This window comes from Diceros bicornis, chromosome 7 (genome assembly GCF_020826845.1).
Source record: "Diceros bicornis minor isolate mBicDic1 chromosome 7, mDicBic1.mat.cur, whole genome shotgun sequence".
Classification (NCBI taxonomy): Eukaryota; Metazoa; Chordata; class Mammalia; order Perissodactyla; family Rhinocerotidae; genus Diceros; species Diceros bicornis.
In genome coordinates, this window is record NC_080746.1 from 86,094,407 (window position 1) to 86,113,873 (window position 19,467).

Genomic DNA, 19,467 nt, shown 5'->3' on the forward strand with positions numbered 1-19,467 from the left:
GAAGGCTGTTGACTGACTCGCTGAAGCTGTCTGGAATTCCTGAGCCCATGGGCACCGCAGAGATCCAAGATCAGGCGGCAGCAGCCCTGCCCTGACAGGGCTTCCAGTCTAGGAAGGAGACCCTGAAATCTGTGGCTCTTGCCTCATATTTGCAAATGTACATTCAACGTGGGGTCTGCTGTGCTAGAACTAGAACATCTGCGCATTTAAGTCATGTGACACCGTGTAAGGCGGCTCTTTTTTTCACTCTGCCATGTGCTTCTTGTTCTGGGACTAGACTCTGAGAAACAAAGAGGAGAAGACGTCACAGACACTCTTGTCTACTCTGGCGAGAGGAAAGCTACCTCTCTTGCTCGTTCTTAACCCTTCCCCAAGATCGCATGGTTATTTCCGTGGGTGACGTGGACCAGAAAGATACACACCTACTAAGTCTTTCGTATTTTTGACGGCTTCTCCCAACTGCCCCCGAGGTAACTGTTCCCTGACGCTGCCTTCCCTCGGCCCTCATGTGTAACGTCCACTCGAGCACATATGCTCACGGACTCGGTCTATGGGTGTGCTGGCCTCATCATCCCCAGCTGCACCGGAAGGTCTCCCGCCTCCGACAATGATGACAACATCAATATGAGCAAACGCTTCGACAGGGCTCACTGTGTCCTGGGAAATGTTCCGGGTACTACACATAAATCAACTGATTTAACCCTCACCACAGGCCTACATCGAGGTAGGTACTAACTTTTTCCCTCATTTACAGATAAGAACACTAGGAGGTTAAGTAACCTGCCCGAAGTCACACAGCTAGTAAGCGGCAGACCAAGACTCAACCTTAACAATCTGGTTCTCGAGTCTATTTCTTAAACACTACACTTTACTGCTTCTCTCTCTCCTGGCACAGTGAAGCTCAGGAACATACTCCAGACTCTTAGCATTTATTCCAGAACTATCTATTACAGCCTTGTATGTTAAACTGGACTCCACTTTCTTAATTTGCTGAGTGTTCACACTTATTTTTAAAATCTAACCAGGTGGCCAAAGAGTGGAAACAAATGCACCCAATTCTATGTGCAGACAACACATCCATGGCCCTAATCTGAATCCATATGTGAGCGAACAAGATACATAAATCTGAGTAGATGGGTTGTTCATACAAACAATTCAGAGCCTTATCATGCCGCTCTGAACTGACTCCAATTCATCAAAAATGTAGCAGCAGGTTATATACAGCACCTTCCATTAACTGTAACACAACAATAAATTTCCAAAATGTAGGACTCAGCACCAAAAATATATATGTATGGGTGGAGAAAGCCCAGAGATCCTGCGGAACGCCAAGCAGCTCGCGTCTCCTCCGTGCAGCCTGGATCATGCATAATGCAACAGCGCAACTGCGAACAGCAGGCGCGCACCAGATAATTTACACTTGTTTTTATGGACACGAGGACCTGATCTTTGAAGCCGTCCCTAATGAGATTCCGCTTGGCCCTAACGGCATCCTGAGAGAGTGTTCCGGTTTTCGACTTGGCATCCGGTGCATATTTATAATGCAGAATACAAGCTCATTTAAATTGCACATGTGGATTTTGGTGTCTTCCCTATTTTAAAGAAAGATTTTCATATACTAAGGAGCACTGACTCCTCAATTACTAAACCACACTACACTAAACAATGTCATGGCCAGTCGCTACAGGGACTCATCAAAGAGGCAGGCCCATCAAAGGGCTTCCACCTGCAGAGCAAAAACCTCCCCCAGTTCAGGCCCACACCCAAGGCCAGGAACTCAATTAGGTCATCGCCAAAGGGCACCCCCAGAAAGCCTGACTATACCACACTTTCCTCAGCAGACACAGCCACGAGGACAGTAGGGGGAAACCCTGAAGTCAGTCACCTAAATTGAAAACTTCCTGCCCCAAAGGGCTTGCAACACAAACCTCTCTTTCTTATTATCTCCCCTCCTGTAAGTTCTGCTCCCTATAAAATTCTTTCTTAAGCTTGGCACTTTACACAGGGTTTTTTAAATCATTTTGTTTTCAAGAGGTTTATAGTTTAGTCACCCAGAATTAGAACCCCATTACATACTTACTCTGAATTTCATTTATCTTACCTTTAAATCCAATTTTAAAAAGGTTTTCAATCGCTATATAACGCCAAGGTTGTTATGACGGTGTTATCTGCACTTAACCCAAATCACAGATTTCTGTCAAAACAGTTATTCTACAAGAGCTTGAAGAGTTCACTATTTCAAAAAAATTAAGTTGTTATAAAACATACGAGTACAGAATAAAATTGTTTTGCCCTATGCAAAATGCACAATTCACCTGGTAACAGATGACCCGTTTTCATGGTCTTCATTTCAGGTAAACTACACATATTAGGGGCAGTTGCCAGACACCTGGTAATCGGGCTGAAATATATCCTAATTAATTTCATGCCTCTAACCAGTAATTGTTGACTGCAAATAGGATCAATAATGGGCACTTTACAAGGAGTTAAAACAATATACTTTCGATGCCTCCGATTTTACATTAGAGAAGAAAGTAGGAAACCCAAATCTCGACTGAGGGTCAAGTTGAAAGTGAAACTTTGAGGTTCTTCCTATGTTAGAAATGAGAGTTTAGGAGGACAGATTATGGCATTAGTGCAGGAGTATCAGAAATACTTACTCTGAGCGTCATCCAGCTCCATCCTGAAAAAAACATGTGAGACTTCCATAAGTGACCCTTTCTAAAGCCAGTTCACCCTCAAATCTAACTGCACTCTCAGAATGGATGAGTGATCACGGGGAGCACACAATTCCTGGGGAAGCACAGCGTGAGAGGATGTTAAACCTCTGCAAACTCAACTTTCATTTATTCAGTCACTCACTCGACAGGGATCTGGAGAGTGTCTAGAACGGGCCTAGCACTGTGACGGGGGCTGGAGAGAGAGGTGGGCAAAAAAATAAAATAAAGATAAAAAGATAGAGTTGCTGCCTTCAGAGAGCTTACAGCCTAGTGAAGGCGGACATTTCACAATCAGAACATACACTTATGATCAGTGCAACCCAGAGAAAGCACCACTTGTAGGCACTGTAGGCACATATGCAGGGTTCACCTGATCCAAGGGGTGTGGGGTTCCCCCAGAGCAGCGACAAAGGTCAAGGTGTTAGGAGGAGAGCTGTGGGCATCACTAGGAGATTGCAAGTTTCGGGCAGTGGGCCAGCCCACCCCCCTCCCCACCCTCCTAGGACAGCTCCACCTGGAAAAATTAAAAATAAAAACCCAGGAGATGTGCCTGGCAAGCTGGATTCACAGCGCATCTTCCCTTCAGTGTCCAATGCAGACAGGACTGAAGAGCTCAGCAAATATTGGTGGACAGATCACCAAAGGTGGCCTCACGGCTGCCAAATGTCTGGCTGGCACCAGCGTGCAGGCTCAATCGGCCATGAAAACCTCACCACAGTCCTGCTCCTCTCAAAGGAAATCATTTTCTGATCCACAATGAGGCTTACCCAGAGGCCAGTCCTAGGGGGAGGCCTTGAATTTTGAGCTTAACTCAATTGCACGGTTTAGGGCAAGAGTCTCAAGTTTCAGAAGTGCAGTCAGGTAACCTGATCCATCAGAGTTTTAATGGCTCTAAAAACCCAAAGTGTTAAATCCTTCTCCCAGAGCAGTCTGAGGGTGCTTTCCCAACCTCCATTCTCCTCCCAGTCTCTTACTCTCACCCCCACACTGCAAGGAAGTCTGAGACACTCATTTAACACTCATTCCTTAACCCTCAAGTCTGACTGCAACCTGTGTTCTAAAGTAGTGCACCCATCCTCCCTGTAAAAACAGAGAGGAAACCAAAAGATAATGGAGAAGGAATGGGCAGAAACAGTGCCTTATTTCAGGGACAACCCTTCTCTCCTGACTCCTCGTGGGCCTGGGAGGAGCTTTTTCCGGTTCTGTGGAAACCAGAGGCTGCAGGGCCAGGCGGCCCACCGCGCCAGGGAAGGCCCCTCTCCAGGCTGCACCATCTGGGCAGCAGGCAGGGAGCTGAGAGTGTTTACGAAGCCCGTGCCCCGGGCTCTCCGCAGGTTAACGTAGACTTGATCCCCCTCCCGGGGTGGGAATCCCTTGGGAAACAAGAGAACTCTAAAAACTTTAAAGCAGGAGGAAAAAAAGAAAAACTCTCCACAAGAATAAAACAGACACAGCAAACTTAACAGCAGCAAATACAGTTACGGTGATGCTAGGCCACGCACCGCCACTAACACTCTGCTACCACCCAGGTGCTGATGCCGTAGACGCAGTCACAATAAACGGTGCTGTGAACGGTGACAGCCCCCACGCACTGCGCACCGAGCACCAGGCACCACCTCACGTCACCTCCACCATCACCTCCTGTAGCACGTGCGGCAGTCCCCGGGGAAGGCAGGAGCCAGGAGTGCAGAATGTAAGCGACCGCATGCAGGGGCACGGGGCTGGACAGACAGACTGGACTCCGGATACATGTCTTCGGGGGGAACTTTAGGAATGATTTCATTCTTTATATTTTCAAATGTGCCTAGATTTCTGCTTAGCAACAACCACTCCACTCCGGAACTCTCCTCTCCAAAATGCGTGCATTCGTTCTTCCTCTCCCGGGTCCGTCTGTGGACCCTTTATTATTAGGGCATTAAGACCAGCAGTGGCTCCTGCGGCCCTCGGGACAGCACCTCGCAAAACAGTGATGTCTGTTTATAAGGTGACACCACCTTTCCTGCAGAGTGTGGGGCAGGACTGAAATCCACTAATGGCCAGAAGGCTTATTTTAATTCTACACTCGACAAAATAAACACCTCATAAAGGCAGGTAAGCAGAAGCCACTTTTCACTCTGGACGGCTTTGTCTTAATAGCCTTGAAGGGAGGAACCGACTGCCAGGAGCAGGCTCTGCTCCCACAAAACACAACACAATCGTGGCACAGAGAGGCCGCGAGAAAAGCAACACTCTTAGGTAAAGTTAAATTATTTTTTTCCTCAAAAGGGGGTCCCTCTCACCAATACAGACCATTGCCGAGTTGCAAAGGTTCCTTCACTGCCAATTCTGGCCGCATTAGCGGGATTTAAGCCAGCCTCTGAAAAACCAGGGCATCTGATTTCCCTGAAACCAATTCCCAAAAGAGCTGATTTCTTTTCCTCTTTTGTCCACAGAAAATGAAGCTCCACTTACATGTTGGAGGAAATATTTCAAAACATTCCCTTTTTTCTCAAAGTGCAGAATTTATGGTAACAGATAATTAACAACAAATGACAAACAATCCGAGCAGTAAAGGTCCAGTTTGGTTGCCAAGATGATGGTATCAAATTCCAAGATAAACAGTGGAGCGTGCCGGCTGCCATGAACGTGGTGGAGGGGTCGAGATGGACAGACGCAAAGCAGAGGAGCATCGCCACCAAGGGGCACGAGTGGGGCAGACGGCCTCCCGGGGTGTCGGCTCCCTCTGACTTCTCGAGAGTGTCAGTGGGCGGGGGGCAGGACGGGCCACACCCCTGTCTGACGGGGGACTCGGGCCTTTATAGTGCACACGCGGAGCCTTAGATTCTTCCTTGAACTGCATTGTGAAGCATCGGGAAGTAACGTCCTCCAGGAGTTACACCTCCTCCCTGGTCTGCATCTTCTTCCCAAAGACTCGACCCAATTCTTCTCTCTAAGTTTGTTGAGTCAAAACAGGCTTCAGTGCTACCAGCTGTGCTCAAAATGTGAGGGTTAAGAACTAAATGAAAACTAGTTAACCTGTAAAAGTCAGAATTGGAGCACAACATATGGTCAAGTCTCCCAGATACTAACAGATGGCCAACCTTGGGAAATTGAAATTTCAGATATTCTAACATTTCTCAAAAGCCAGTTCATAGTTCACTATTTGTCAAATGGATTTGTTTTTTAAATCCTGAAACACAAACCTAAAGTTTTGAATTTCCTAAGAAGGCCTAACAAATTGCTCCTTCTCAAGGATCAAACAGGTCAATGCATCAAAAACTGCCACTCTGACCTTTCAGATGCTGGACTCACCGGCACGCAAACCCGGAAAGCAAAGGTGCGATTTGTCTCATCTCCCTGCTGACTGATGTTCCGGGACCCTGGGACCCTCTTGGTGCCAGGGCCAAGCCCAAGGCCAGGAACATCATAATCGCAAGAAAGAGTTATGATCTTTTTTTTTCTTTTAATTTTTTGTTTATTGCAGTTTACAACATTGGTTTATAACATTGTATAAATTTCAGGTGTACATCATTATACTTCTATTTCTGCATAGATTACATCATGTTCACCACCCAAATACTAATTATAACCCATCACCACACACATGTACCAAATTATCCCTTTCACCCTCCTCCCTCCCCCCTTCCCCTCTGGTAACCACCAATCCAATCTCTGTCCCTATGTGTTTGTTTATTGTTGTTATTATCTACTACTTAATGAAGGAAATCATACGGTATTTGACCTTCTCCCTCTGACTTATTTCACTTTGCATTATACCCTCAATGTCCATCCATGTTGTCACGAATGGCTGGATTTCATCGTTTCTTATGGCTGAGTAGTATTCCATTGTGGATATATACCACAGCTTCTTTATCCATTCGTCCCTTGATGGGCACTTAGGTTGCTTCCAAGTCTTGGCTATTGTGAATAACGCTGCAGTGAACACAGGGGTGCATGTACCTTTACAAATTGGTGCTTAAGAGTTATGATCTAACAAACACATCTGCTAGTCTGTCTCTCTCCTTCACACAGACCCCACGTCTCCTCTTCTCCATAAAACGTGCATCTCCACATTATACTCCTCACCTACTCAAGCAGGACCAGCAGGTCAAAGTTGGTAATTTTTTTAAAATGGCATATATTAAACATGAAGTGAAACTGAGAGCAGGCGGTATGATATTTGTGATTTCAAGAAAACGTCTAACAGTCTGATAGGCTTCTGTGGTTATCTTTGACGTTGTTAAGGCAAAGCAAAATGAAACAAAAGGAAGAAATTTTCCAAAACTCGGGACTAAAATAGAGCTGGTGAAATGTCTGTGTCACAGTGAAAGGCTAAATCTTGCAGGAAATCGGGGAGACGTGCTGAGGCCTTGTAGCCGTGGGGAGATTTCATTTTTTTCTTGATTTTAGTTTTAAAGTCTTTGTGGAAAACACATTTTAAACTAAGTGTACAATACGTAAACGGTTTGAAACTTGGTCTGTGGCCCAAATACCTAAAACCAAATACCACTAGTAAGTCACTCTTAGCCAATCAGTGTAAGTGCCAAAACAGCCCACCGCAAGATGGGAAAAGATATCTTCCAACCCAAGAATTATCGAGTCTTTGAGCTGGAAGGTCTCAGGGACTGTCTGCACAGAGAAATAAATGGGTCTGAGCAGAGTCCATGCTCTGGTCTAGGGCCCTGCAGTCTCTGAAGGAAGGGCTGCCCACAGAGGAACTACAAGAATGGCTGCACACTCACTGGGAATTTTAATGCTCAGTAACGCCAAGTACTGAAAATTTACCTGTTTGCTTTATTAAACGGTGCTAGTTCTTCTTTTTCTTTTTTTTTCAACTACTGTCAGGAGCTTTACTACTTAATACAAAACTGCACAAAAATTTAAACCAACTAGAGGGGCCTATATTCTTGATTTGTGGAAAAGAAGAGAAAACGAAAAGCCTGCAAAATGCATTTTCTTATTTGCATACATTTTACCCTTCTACCGGGACAGAAATTGAAGAAAAAAATCTTCAAAGCAAAATAGAACAAAAATATGCAGACGCAAATACTGCACGGGCCAATAAATCCAGCAGAATTTCCTCTCTGCAGAGTTAGTGTTTCTACACAGACAAAGCCTCCGAGTGTACTTTTTACATTTAAAAAAAAGGCAGACTAACACGGTGGTCTGCGCAAGTGAGGTAGTTCTGTCGTCCTGATACTGAAATAACAGCCCAATCACGTAATCACACAGGGCCGGCTGCTGAAGCGTCTCGTCTCCTGTCTGCCATGAGGGTCTGAAAGGGAAGGAGACCGGGAGGAGAGAGCTAAGGACACTGGAAGGAAAGAAAACAAGCTGACAGAGGATCTTCCCAGCCTCGGTGAGCTCCCTCTTCTTCTTGGAAACAGTTCTGAACCACCTAGAGTTTGTCACACGAGATGTGGTTGGTTCAGCCGCACTGGCTTTGTTTTTATATCTTAGAATCCACATCTTCATAAGCTCTAAAATCTCACTATTAAAATTAAATATGTCTCAAGTACAGACTCCCTCTCACACTACTTCCTGTTTAGCTTGCTTGCCATTTTGTGTATTTTCATCAAAACATCTCCATGAAAGAAGTTTTTTTTAAAAAAAAACAAAAAACCCCCCAGTATTTAGAGCAGGAGGATTCAATCCACAAGGAGAAGTGATGGGTGGTTTCCTGGTTTAAGGATAGGTCTGTCCATTGACTGTGGCCACACTTTCCCTAGGCATCTTTGTCTCTATAAGTGTAGGTAAGTATTGCAGAATTTGAAATCCCGGTACACAGGATGTGCTTTATTTATCAAAATTCTTTACCCTCCCAGAAAGTCAAGTAACCAAAAAACAAACAAACGAACAAAAAATACTACTAGGTTAGGAACACACAGCTAGAGTTCTAAGAGAACAAATCCATATGGACAAAAAAACCCATCCAATTTTAGGTTGCCTTTTTAATGCTTGAATGCAAACAAAGAAATCTACAGAATAGGAAAAAAGTGGAACGGTCACGGACCACAAGACCAGTGCCCTCAGGGAGTGGATAGGAAAAAGAACTTATTTTAAAAAAGAAATGAGAGAGGAAAAGAAAAATACCCTGTGTTTATATGTGAGTGCAAACTAAAAGGGCCATTCAGCATCTCCACGACGAATTTCAGATTGAAAACATTAACAAAAATTATGGCCATGCTAATGTGCAGGCCAGTGATAAATTTGTAATGAGAATGAGAAGGTGGCTTACCAAGAGAAAAATGTCTAGAATGTTTTTCCAAACAGCTAACGCAGCCTAGCTCTGGAGCAAAGGATGAATTCTACCGTGTTAGCACAGGGCCATTTTACAGAGCCCCAGCACCCACCGGTCCGTTGACACGACTCTTCCTCTGCGGGAGGGTTAGGGGCCTTCTCCTCTCCTCCTCCAGACCCTCACATCTCACTACCTTATTCTCTGCCTCCAGAATATCACAAAGGATGAGGGATTTGTGTTCTTAATTTCAAGTGGACTGAAGATGAGAAACAGGAGAAGCCCTGGACTGCCAGGGTGGGGAGGAATGATGCTGAAGGACATCAAGTCCAGTGGCTGCAGAGGAACCTGAAATTCAGAGAGGCCCAGCTTGCGAAGGACCACAGACCCGATTAGAGACCAAGGCAGGACTAGAACCCAGGCTCCCGGGAACACTGACGAGTAGTCTAGCACAGCGAGTGTTCCTTTCCTGGACACTTCCTGTATACTCCGCTGGCTTCCAAACATGAATCTGAAGACACTTTAAAGATTGCCCCTCAGGTGCAGGACGAAGGAGTGGGCAGCGTCCTGGCTCTGCACTCATCTTCCCACACATGAGCAAGTTGAATACTGAACCAAGGAAGAGCTTTTGGTCTATTCCTGGATTATTACATAAAATAGAAGAAGGTGCCACCCAAGGAAGCTGGGACCATCGGAGCGAGCTTTTAACGCAAATGTTGCAGACAAAGCAGAAGGACTTGTAGACAAATTACATTTTTATCATTCTTTAAAAAACGTTTTTATCATAAAAGTATTACATACTTGTTACAAAAATAATTCAAATTATATGCAAGTATAAAAGTGAAAGGTCTTTACGTAACCGTCTCTCCCCCAAATTCCTTCCCAAATGTATTCCCTAAATAATCACAAGTAATATTGATATTTATCTTTCCATATACTTTTATATTTTTTAACCAAATGGCACCATTCTATAACACTCTTCTGTAACTTTATTTTTGCACCTAAGGATACCTAATACAGGCCCGAAATGAGCATTTACTTCCTATCACATAAGAATGAACTTCAGATCAGATCAAACAAACAAAATCCTCTAGGAATTTGACATGGAATGATCACCCAGATACCCTAAAAGCTTCAGGTCATTTTTGATTAGCAAGACCGAAGCAAACACTGCCAGATGCTGTATGGTGCAACAAAAAACAAGAGCACAAGTTAGACTTGTCAGGTTTTATACAACCAAGCGGTTCAGAAAGGAAGGTGTTAACACTTCTCTCATGCTCACCAGCCAGTGGGCGAGACCATACATACTATCACAGCGCCTACTTATCAAGTGCTGTCTTTCAGGCATCATATGCCATATACGTCATCTCATTTAATGCTCACGACCATCTTAAAGGGTCGTTAGACCCATTCTACAGATGAGAACACTGAGATCCAGTAATTTGTCCGTCATCTCCCAGTCAAGCCAATGACTGGCGGGATCAACATTTGTACAGAAATCTCTGATTATAGACCACGTGCTCAGCTCTCGAGTGAATACCGTCCTCACTCCCCAGCCCACGCTGTGCCCTCTGCACTCAATCCTGGTTAATTATGGTTAACCTGTGATGCGTCTGTTTTAACCACAGCCGTAGGTGAGGAGCCTAAGACACTGATGGGGGTACAAAGGTCCCCGAGCAGCCCCAGTGGAGGAAGGACGCCATGATTCCGCAGAGACCTGGGTGACACCCAGGTCTCAGGACTCCTCCCACCTTGGGCCTGTCACCCCCGTGGAGTCACTGGAGGGAGGGAGACACTCCCAGGCTGTTCAGGGTCTTGACGGGCACTGCGAAGTCAGGATCCCTGCCAACACTGACGGACAAAGCCCCACCTAGAAGAGTGTGCTGGTAATGACTCCATGAGGAAGACAGGACAAAACTTACTTTCTTATCTATTCATTTACCTATACTCCACTGATTTTCAACAGGAATTGAGACAGCTTACAACAAAAAATGCAGAATCAATAAACAGTCATTAATGATAACAGCTAACATGTATGGAGTACAGACCATGATAACAGCTAACATGTATCAAGCATAGACCATGATAACAGCTAACACTTATCGAGTACAGACCATGATAATAGCTAACATGTGTGGAGTACAGACCATGATAACAGCTAACACTTATCAAGTACAGACCATGATAACAGCTAACATGTATGGAGTACAGAACATGATGACAGCTAACATGTGTGGAGTACAGACCATGATAACAGCTAACATGTATGGAGTACAGACCATGATAACAGCTAACATGTATCAAGTATAGACCATGATAACAGCTAACACTTATCAAGTACAGACCACGATAACAGCTAACATGTATGGAGTACAGACCATGATAACAGCTAACATGTATCGAGTACAGACCATGATAACAGCTAACATGTGTCGAATATAGACCATGATAACAGCTAACACTTATCGAGTACAGACCATGATAACAGCTAACATGTATGGAGTACAGACCATGATAACAGCTAACATGTATCGAGTATAGACCATGATAACAGCTAACACTTATCGAGTACGGACCACGATAACAGCTAACATGTATGGAGTACAGACCATGATAACAGCTAACATGTATCGAGTATAGACCATGATAACAGCTAACACTTATCGAGTACGGACCACGATAACAGCTAACATGTATGGAGTACAGACCATGATAACAGCTAACATGTATCGAGTATAGACCATGATAACAGCTAACATGTATCGAGTATAGACCATGATAACAGCTAACACTTATTGAGTACAGACCACGATAACGGCTAACATGTATGGAGTACAGACGATGATAACAGCTAACATGTATCGAGTACAGACCATGATAACAGCTAACACTTATCGAGTACAGACCACGATAACAGCTAACATGTATGGAGTACAGACCATGATAACAGCTAACATGTATCGAGTATAGACCATGATAACAGCTAACACTTATCGAGTATAGACCATGATAACAGCTGACACGTAGGGAGTATAGACTATGATAACAGCTAACACTTATCGAGTATAGACCATGATAACAGCTGACACGTAGGGAGTATAGACTATGATAACAGCTAACACGTATAGAGCATAGACCATGTACCAAGCACTCCTCTAGGAACTCCACAAGTAATACTGCTCTTTTTTTTGTTTTAATTTATTTAAGATTTTTTGAGGGGAAAGATTGGCCCTGAGCTAACATCTGTTGCCAATCTTCCTCTTTTTTTTTCCCTTTTTCCCCCCAAAGCCCCAGTACATACTTGTACATCTTAGCTGTACGTCCTTAGTTTCCTTATATGGGACGCCTGCCTCAGCATGGCTTGATGAGGGGTGTGTAGGTCTGCGCCCAGGATCCAAATCCACAAACCCCAGGCCGCCAAAGCGGAGCACACGAACTCAACCGCTGCACGACCGGGCCGACCCCACAAGTAATACTGTTCTAACCTTCACAACAACCTTTCCATAGGCACTACTTTTATCGTCCACATTTTACAAATGGAAAGAGAAAACACCGAGAAGCTCATACACCTCTCCACAGTTGGTTACACAGCTAGTAACTGGCGCAACCAGGTTTTAAATCCAACGACCTGATTCCACTGGAGATGCCGACCACTGTGCTACACTGCCTCCCAGAAACAAGGTCAAAGGACAAGCGCTCAGGAAGACTCCGGGGTGCTGGCAACCCAAGGGGTGACAAGCAAAGGCACTAAACTGAAAACAAAATTTGCTTTGAGCTTCCTAGCAGCCAACCCTTAAAGCACAGGTGAGGAATTAACCTCAGTGAGGTGACCAACCACCCGGCTAGCGTGGGACTGAGGGGTCTCCCAGAACATGGGACCTTCAGTGCAAAACCTGAGATGGTTGGACACCCTACTAAAAAGGTTAATAATACTCTATCAGGCTTCCGATCATTAAAAACATACAAAATCTTTATGGTGTTATTGGCTCCTTCAGCACCTCCTTCCACCATCATTAAAACACTAAATAATTTCCTCAACATTCCGTTTGGGAAAGATGAAGGGGTTGTAGAAAAAGAAAGCCTCTTAATTGCTGGTTTTCAACCATCCCACATGTTCAAGGGTCTGGTAAGAGAGGCGCACCAATTCTGGGGTCAACCCTGCCCTGCCAACTCCAGCTGAGCCTTCATTTCCTTTTCCAAGGTCACACAGGATTGCTTTCTTTAAAAAATATCTTCCCAACATCACAGGCAGAGATGTAGGCCCGGGGTTCTTAGAAAGTTCAGTGGCAGCCTCCTCAGAACTCCCAGGTGAAACCAAACCAAGACCAGGCAGTGAGTCTCTTACAGCCAGGTGACAGACAGCCCTGCAGTCAGTGACGAGCTTCATGCAAACGGGGGCCGGGTCTTACCTATCTGTGCTCCCCCACAGCAACACCTTGCAAATAAATGTTGTCTTCATGGTGATCTTAATCTTAGTGTGTCAGAGCTGAAAAGATCCAGAACGCTCACTGGGTTCAAATGCTTACAGATGAGCAAACCGAGGCCTGGAGAAGGGACGGAAATTGCCCACGGTGAGTCTTAACGCCAAGGGGAGACTGAGTGAATTTAATGGGATGTGAGCTACTCTTTAATCAAGGTGAGGAAACCCTGCTAGGCTGTATGAAAGAGAACAATTTCTGTCATTTGAGGGAGCGGGATTGTGACTCCAACCCAGGCGATCCACCACGGGTCTGCACAGATCTCAGCTGTAACTGGAAAAGGGAAGCAGATGTCTTAAGAATCCCATGCAAAATAAATGAGCAGCTATTCAAGTGGAAAAGACAAAAGATCTTTAGGGAGAGGAGTGGAGCTCTGCCACGACCTGTTGAAAACTTCAGAAAAACTGAAGAAATTTCAGACTAAATATTTTATGGGTATTTTCCAGTCAATTTAAGTCTCTATTTAGACTAAGGGCAATATTTTTTTTAGAATATAACACGATTGCATTTCACCAAAATACTTGAATGCCCAGTGCGGGCCAGTCCCTGCGCTAGGGCACCAAGACTGAAAGGGAAAGGTGGGCCAGCATCCTGATGATGCGCACGCACCTTCACACAGATGCGCCAAATGTCAGGACAGCACAGGAAAACTACAGTGAAAGCCTCCAACTCTCAACCACAGTTTCTCATCTCAGGGCACAAGCAAATCAAAGGATCCATCAATCAATCGGTATTTGTGAGCACCTGTTACCCACTCAACCCCTGCCTTTAAGAAACCAATGATGCAGTTGCAAGAGAGGAACAGAGAGAGAGAAACAACAGAGGTGCTGTGGTCTGAAGTGAACGCCAAGTGCCGGGGCGTTGTGGTGGGCACAGGCACAGGCAGTCCGGACGGGGAGACAGAAGAGGTTCACAGACGGAGAGGGGCCTGGCTCTGAGGCCTCTGATGAGCATCAACGTGAGCGACTGGGCTGTGAGAAACAGCAAAAGCACCAAGATGGGAAGGCCAGAGTGCTCAGGTGATGGCGAGCCAAGGGTGGAGCTGGGAGTTCAGGTGGGACACCCTGCCTGTGGGAGAATCCTCTACCCAAAGGTAGGAAGTCTGGTGACGGGGCTGTGCAGCTGTCCAAGTGGCCACTGCAAACCCCATTTTCAAGCCTCTTTTTCAAAAAAGGTATAATTTGATCCTTCGAATTTTTCATGGCTAGATCTGAGCAGATCAGCGCTAAGGTTACATGGTTTTAGGGTATCTCTGCATTCTCAGTTCACCATGGGAATCTCACGGCCACAGACACGTGGAGACTAGGCCGAGATTCCCTATCAGTGGTCTTCCAGGGATTCTGGGGCAAAGCAAACTTTCTTTTGCCTGAAAGGAAACAGAATCCACAAAGTTCTTTGTGATTCTTTAATATAAAACATCACACCACGGGGCCGGCCCGGTGGCGCAAGCGGTTAAGTGCGCGCGCTCCGCTGCGGCGGCCCGGGGTTCGCTGGTTCGGATCCCGGGCGTGCACCGACGCACTGCTTGGTAAGCCATGCTGTGGCGGCGTCCCATATAAAGTGGAGGAAGATGGGCACCGATGTTAGCCCAGGGCCGTCTTCCTCAGCAAAAAAAAGAGGAGGATTGGCGGATGTTAGCTCAGGGCTGATCTCCTCACAAAAAAAAAAAAAAAAAACATCACACCAGCAAAACAGAGCTAGAGGTATCCTAAGTCCAGCCTGCACAGATCCTACAACATATGCCAAGAAAAAGAAATCACTATAAGCGGAGGAATAAAAGGAATATTTGAAATGAACACATGATTATTGTTCAGAAAAGCCATTTAACAAAGAAAAATCTTATTCACCTTAAAAACTTTTCCTTAAGATGAAGTTAACGATCCTTCATAATCATGAATATATTGTGATGTAAAGAAAGTATGAAATTCTTAGAAATAGTTTAGCACTAACTGTTCACAAGAATTTCTTTGTCTTTTTCTTCCTTTTTTTTTGATTTTGCAGAAATCCCATCACAGGTAACTGAGTGGCTCTACAGAATATACTTGCAAAGTAGCATCCTAGTATTTACACTAACACCCAGGCAGTCAAGAGAAGGCTCTTTTTGTTTGGTTAGTGTTTCTAAATTTGAGGGGAGTTGAGTTTGTGTGTGTTGGGGGGGGAGGGGAGTCCTACCATTTTTCTAAATGCCCAAATAAAAGAATTACTAAAAAAAGAGCTTGTGGCTTAGACATGCCCCGAGTTCAGTTTTGCCAGCAATGGCAAAAACAGTCAACAGAGCCCTAACCTCCTCTCTCTCTTGACCATATAATAGTTTTCAAAGAGGTTTAGTCCCACCATGAAAGAGCCGTGGTAGGCACTGGAGGGGGCTCATGGAAAATGAGCACCAGGCCCTGAATAAACAAGGGAGATGGTGACCTTCTGCCCTTCTGCCGAAAGCCCAGCGGACCCCGCAGCAGAGGAACAGAACACACTGGTGTGCATCCGGGTCCGCAGAACCCTGCCTCTGAGTTTCTCCCACTTCGCCCCTTAAACAGTTGAAACCGCAACGCGGCTTAAATAGTATTAGGGAGTGAGAGAAAAGTACAATTCCTGGAACCAACTGTTCCCCTGCCCCTTAATCCTTTGTTCCCCATATTGTCCTGCAGCATGCAGCCCATGTTCTACGAGCAACAGGCAAGACAATGGACTTAGCAGTGGCTAGACAATTAGTCCTAATTTGGCCTATTTCCCAGCTGAACGTAAAGGAGTAGTGGGGTGAGGTGTGGGGGAAAAAATACAGAAATTTTAAAGAAATATTTCATCATGGAGTCAAGCAATGCAACGGAAAGCAAACTGAACTAAGGGTCAGGAGACTCTGCCAAAATTCAGCGTGTGACATTAGGCAATACTTAACCTCTCTGTTGTTATCCACAAAAGGTGGGAAACCTGCCACCACCCCTCACAGGCTCTGAAGATCTAATGTCAAACTGTGGTTGAAAGAACACTGCAAATTTGCAACGTTCCACAGACGTGGGGACTCCTCCGAGCTGTATTTGGGAGCACGGATACCCATCTGTTTTGCCAATCACAGACCTTTTATTCTCCCCGACAGAAGTCATCAGTGCCTTTCTTATTTTACTATTTTCTTGACTGTTCGTTTGTTAAGTTCACGAGCGATACTTACATGTGTACATGTGGCGGCTGGAATCTGCTCTGGTTGATGTTGTAGTGCGTGAAGGCCTGGGTGGGGTTTGAGCTGTACTCGTCCACCGTTATGGTCACCTTGCCTTGAGAGGGAATCCCATGTGCCATCCTTCCTCCCTATCGGCATGAGCAATTCACAACTCTCCGGCACCAAGGAGGGAAGCAGGCATGGTGCGCCTCAGCCAGCCTCTGCCCCCAAGGATCTGCTCATCAACACTGCTGCACGTGTCTGAAAAAGAAATTATGAAATGAGAACAAAGAACAAGAGCGTGTTCTAAGAGACGTCAAATGTGACACCTGGACATGAAAGTGGTTCAGGAAAAACCTTAATATGTGCTGTTGCCTCCTGGATACAACCTTTCCCAACTCTCTGCCCTGCGTGCCCTTCAGAGTGGACGCCATACTCCACGTGACACTGTGGCTGCTAGTAAATCATTTCAACGGCGTTCACACTAAGATTTCCTCTTTAATTATAATTATGGCACTTAACGTGCGTTACGGAAGGGGCAGATCCACAGTTGCCATGGTGTCTAACTATAAATGGTTTGTGCTCAAAGTGGAGAATCTTCCAAACCTTCCCTGCTAATTAGAATGTTTGGTCTGTACAAAGTTGGTGTCATATAATAATTGGAAATCTCAAGGCTTCACACAGCCGTATAACACAATGACAAATGTACATTTAAAATGCTGTGCTCATAACAGATACCTGTGTGTAACCACAATATACACGTTAATATATACACACACTACACCTAATTTTTTCTTTCACAAGCAGCTCCCAAAGTGCATAGGTACTCAATGCCTGGTATACATATGGGTTTCACTCCTGCCGAGAACTTTATGGTAAAGCAAATCCTTCTTGCTGCATGTAACATGATTTCTTTAAACCCTCCGTCACTGGGGGGAAATCAAACACACCCAGGCTGGGACCACTACTTCGGAAGCACGCGTCAGCGCCCCTCTCTGAGCCCGACGGAGCGGCGGAGGAGGCAGTCATTGCGTCTACCGCCTCCTTCTTCCTTGGTGCTGCACAATTCTCAGGAGTTAGTTTCATACTTTTTTAAAATTTTCCATTAGTTTTGATTCTTTTATAAACATCAATACATTATTTGCTGCCCCAGGTTCAGAACTGGGGATGTTTATTTTTATTGCAGGTGTGCAGACACTGAGGAAAGCAAATCCAGGCCTCAAAACTGCTGCAACTGATCAGTGCCTGGAGAGAAGCGGCAGCAGCTCCTTGGGTAACCCCGGGGGTGACCCACACTCTTCCTCTCTGTGCTCCACATCAGGATACGTTTGCCCTGTGCACCATTAAGCTCCGGGAATCTTAGCTGCTATCTCAAACAAAAATATTTAGAATAATAAGATTAGATTTAAATTTGGCATGAAACACCTTAAATATCAAGCAAAGGCAGATGGCCTGCCATAGGCCATTTATTTTATTATTTCACAACCCGGGGCTTGTGTAGTCCTCCATATGCTAGCTGGGCTAAGAAATTCCACAGTGTTCTACGCAAAGCATTGCCTTCTTCCTATCAGCAGAGCAAGCTAGGTAACCCCCACCTGGCCTGCGTTCCCAGTGCACAAGGGCAATGCTGGGACTCGACCCCCTGGGGCTCCGGCACTGTGCACAAAGTGTGGCTTAGGGTGCTCCTTCTTCCTGACTTCATGGGAGGTACGAGTCCCCTAAGCACCAGTTGACAGACAACCAGGCCAGTAGGATTAACTAAATTAAAACCTTTCCCGGCCTCTGATGTAAGATATCTATAAGAACCGCTTACAAATCATAATGTAGCAGTTTTCATACCAAGTTTGCAGCTGTTTCCTTAATTTCCCCCACAATTATATTTTACTGTTATTTTGCATAACAGTAAAACACAACACCTGCTTCAAATTGCAGTCCTGTTCTAAGTACTGTAATTCTCTTTTGAGACACAAAGTACTGAGACACTAGTGAAGCGCAAAACTGCATAATTGCACCAGGCTGAAAAGTAAATACAAATGAAAACATCTTCCTGTTATAGAAATGACTGTCATTAAAAAGAATGTTAGCCATCAAAGCGCAGAGGGAAAAAATACACATGTTCAGACTTCGAGAACTTAGTGTTTGCATAAATTAGAGAGTGGTGTAAAAATTACAAGGCAATTCTTATGTCCCTGCCATCAGTGTCTATTGTGTGAAAGGCAGAACATTAATAAGCAAAGGAAACAAAATCCATGTCTAGACCACTGTGACCTCTCAGGAACAATCTCTGCACCCGGTGCCAGAAACAGTTTAAATTTTCCTGGAGGCAACTCACTAATTAAACTAAGCAAAACGTCCTGGACATGAAATATACATACCTATTGTGTAAATATCTACGCAAAGACTTACAGGAGTTGCATTAGACCCTCATTTGAAGCCAGAAGAAGCAGAACTTAGAGGGTGACCAACTGGCACTCCTAGATGGCCCACTCTACCCTTAAGTCAACAGAGGACTGCCTTTTCTATCAACTGAACATCGTTCCTCTTTGCACCTTTGCCCCAGCAAGACAAACAGAACATCTTTTCATCAGCAAGCACAGGCCCCTGGAACTGTGAAGGGCTAAATGGGTGGCTGGCACCTCATCTGAATTCTTCTTTGCCATGTTCTCTTTCAAATGTTTTATCGAAACAGTGCACCTGCAGTGTCTATCTTCTTTAATCTGGAGTCCTTTGAAGAAAATGTCAGACTGAGGCAGAGAGCTTCAAAACTTTCACAGGAATCTTTACAGACAAGGCAAGTCCAAGCCTTATTTTTTAAAATGCTATGTTCACCCCCACTAACATCACAAATTGAACACAGCCTAAGAATGTTAAACCCCAACACACGGGAAGACTTTTTTGGAT

General features: G+C 45.0%; 1 protein-coding gene across 2 annotated transcripts in view; it reads right to left on the bottom strand.

Moving 5' to 3' along the window:
• Positions 1–19,467, bottom strand: part of MPPED2 (metallophosphoesterase domain containing 2) — a 167,561-nt gene that overhangs the window by 145,331 nt on the left and 2,763 nt on the right. For both annotated transcript variants that reach the window (XR_009220838.1, XM_058546185.1), the window contains exon 2: positions 16,579–16,827. Coding sequence is in view for 1 of the 2 variants with exons in the window: in XM_058546185.1 (XP_058402168.1) it covers positions 16,579–16,706 (128 nt within the window). In the remaining variant the exon portion in view is untranslated. The remainder of the gene's footprint in view (positions 1–16,578; positions 16,828–19,467) is intronic.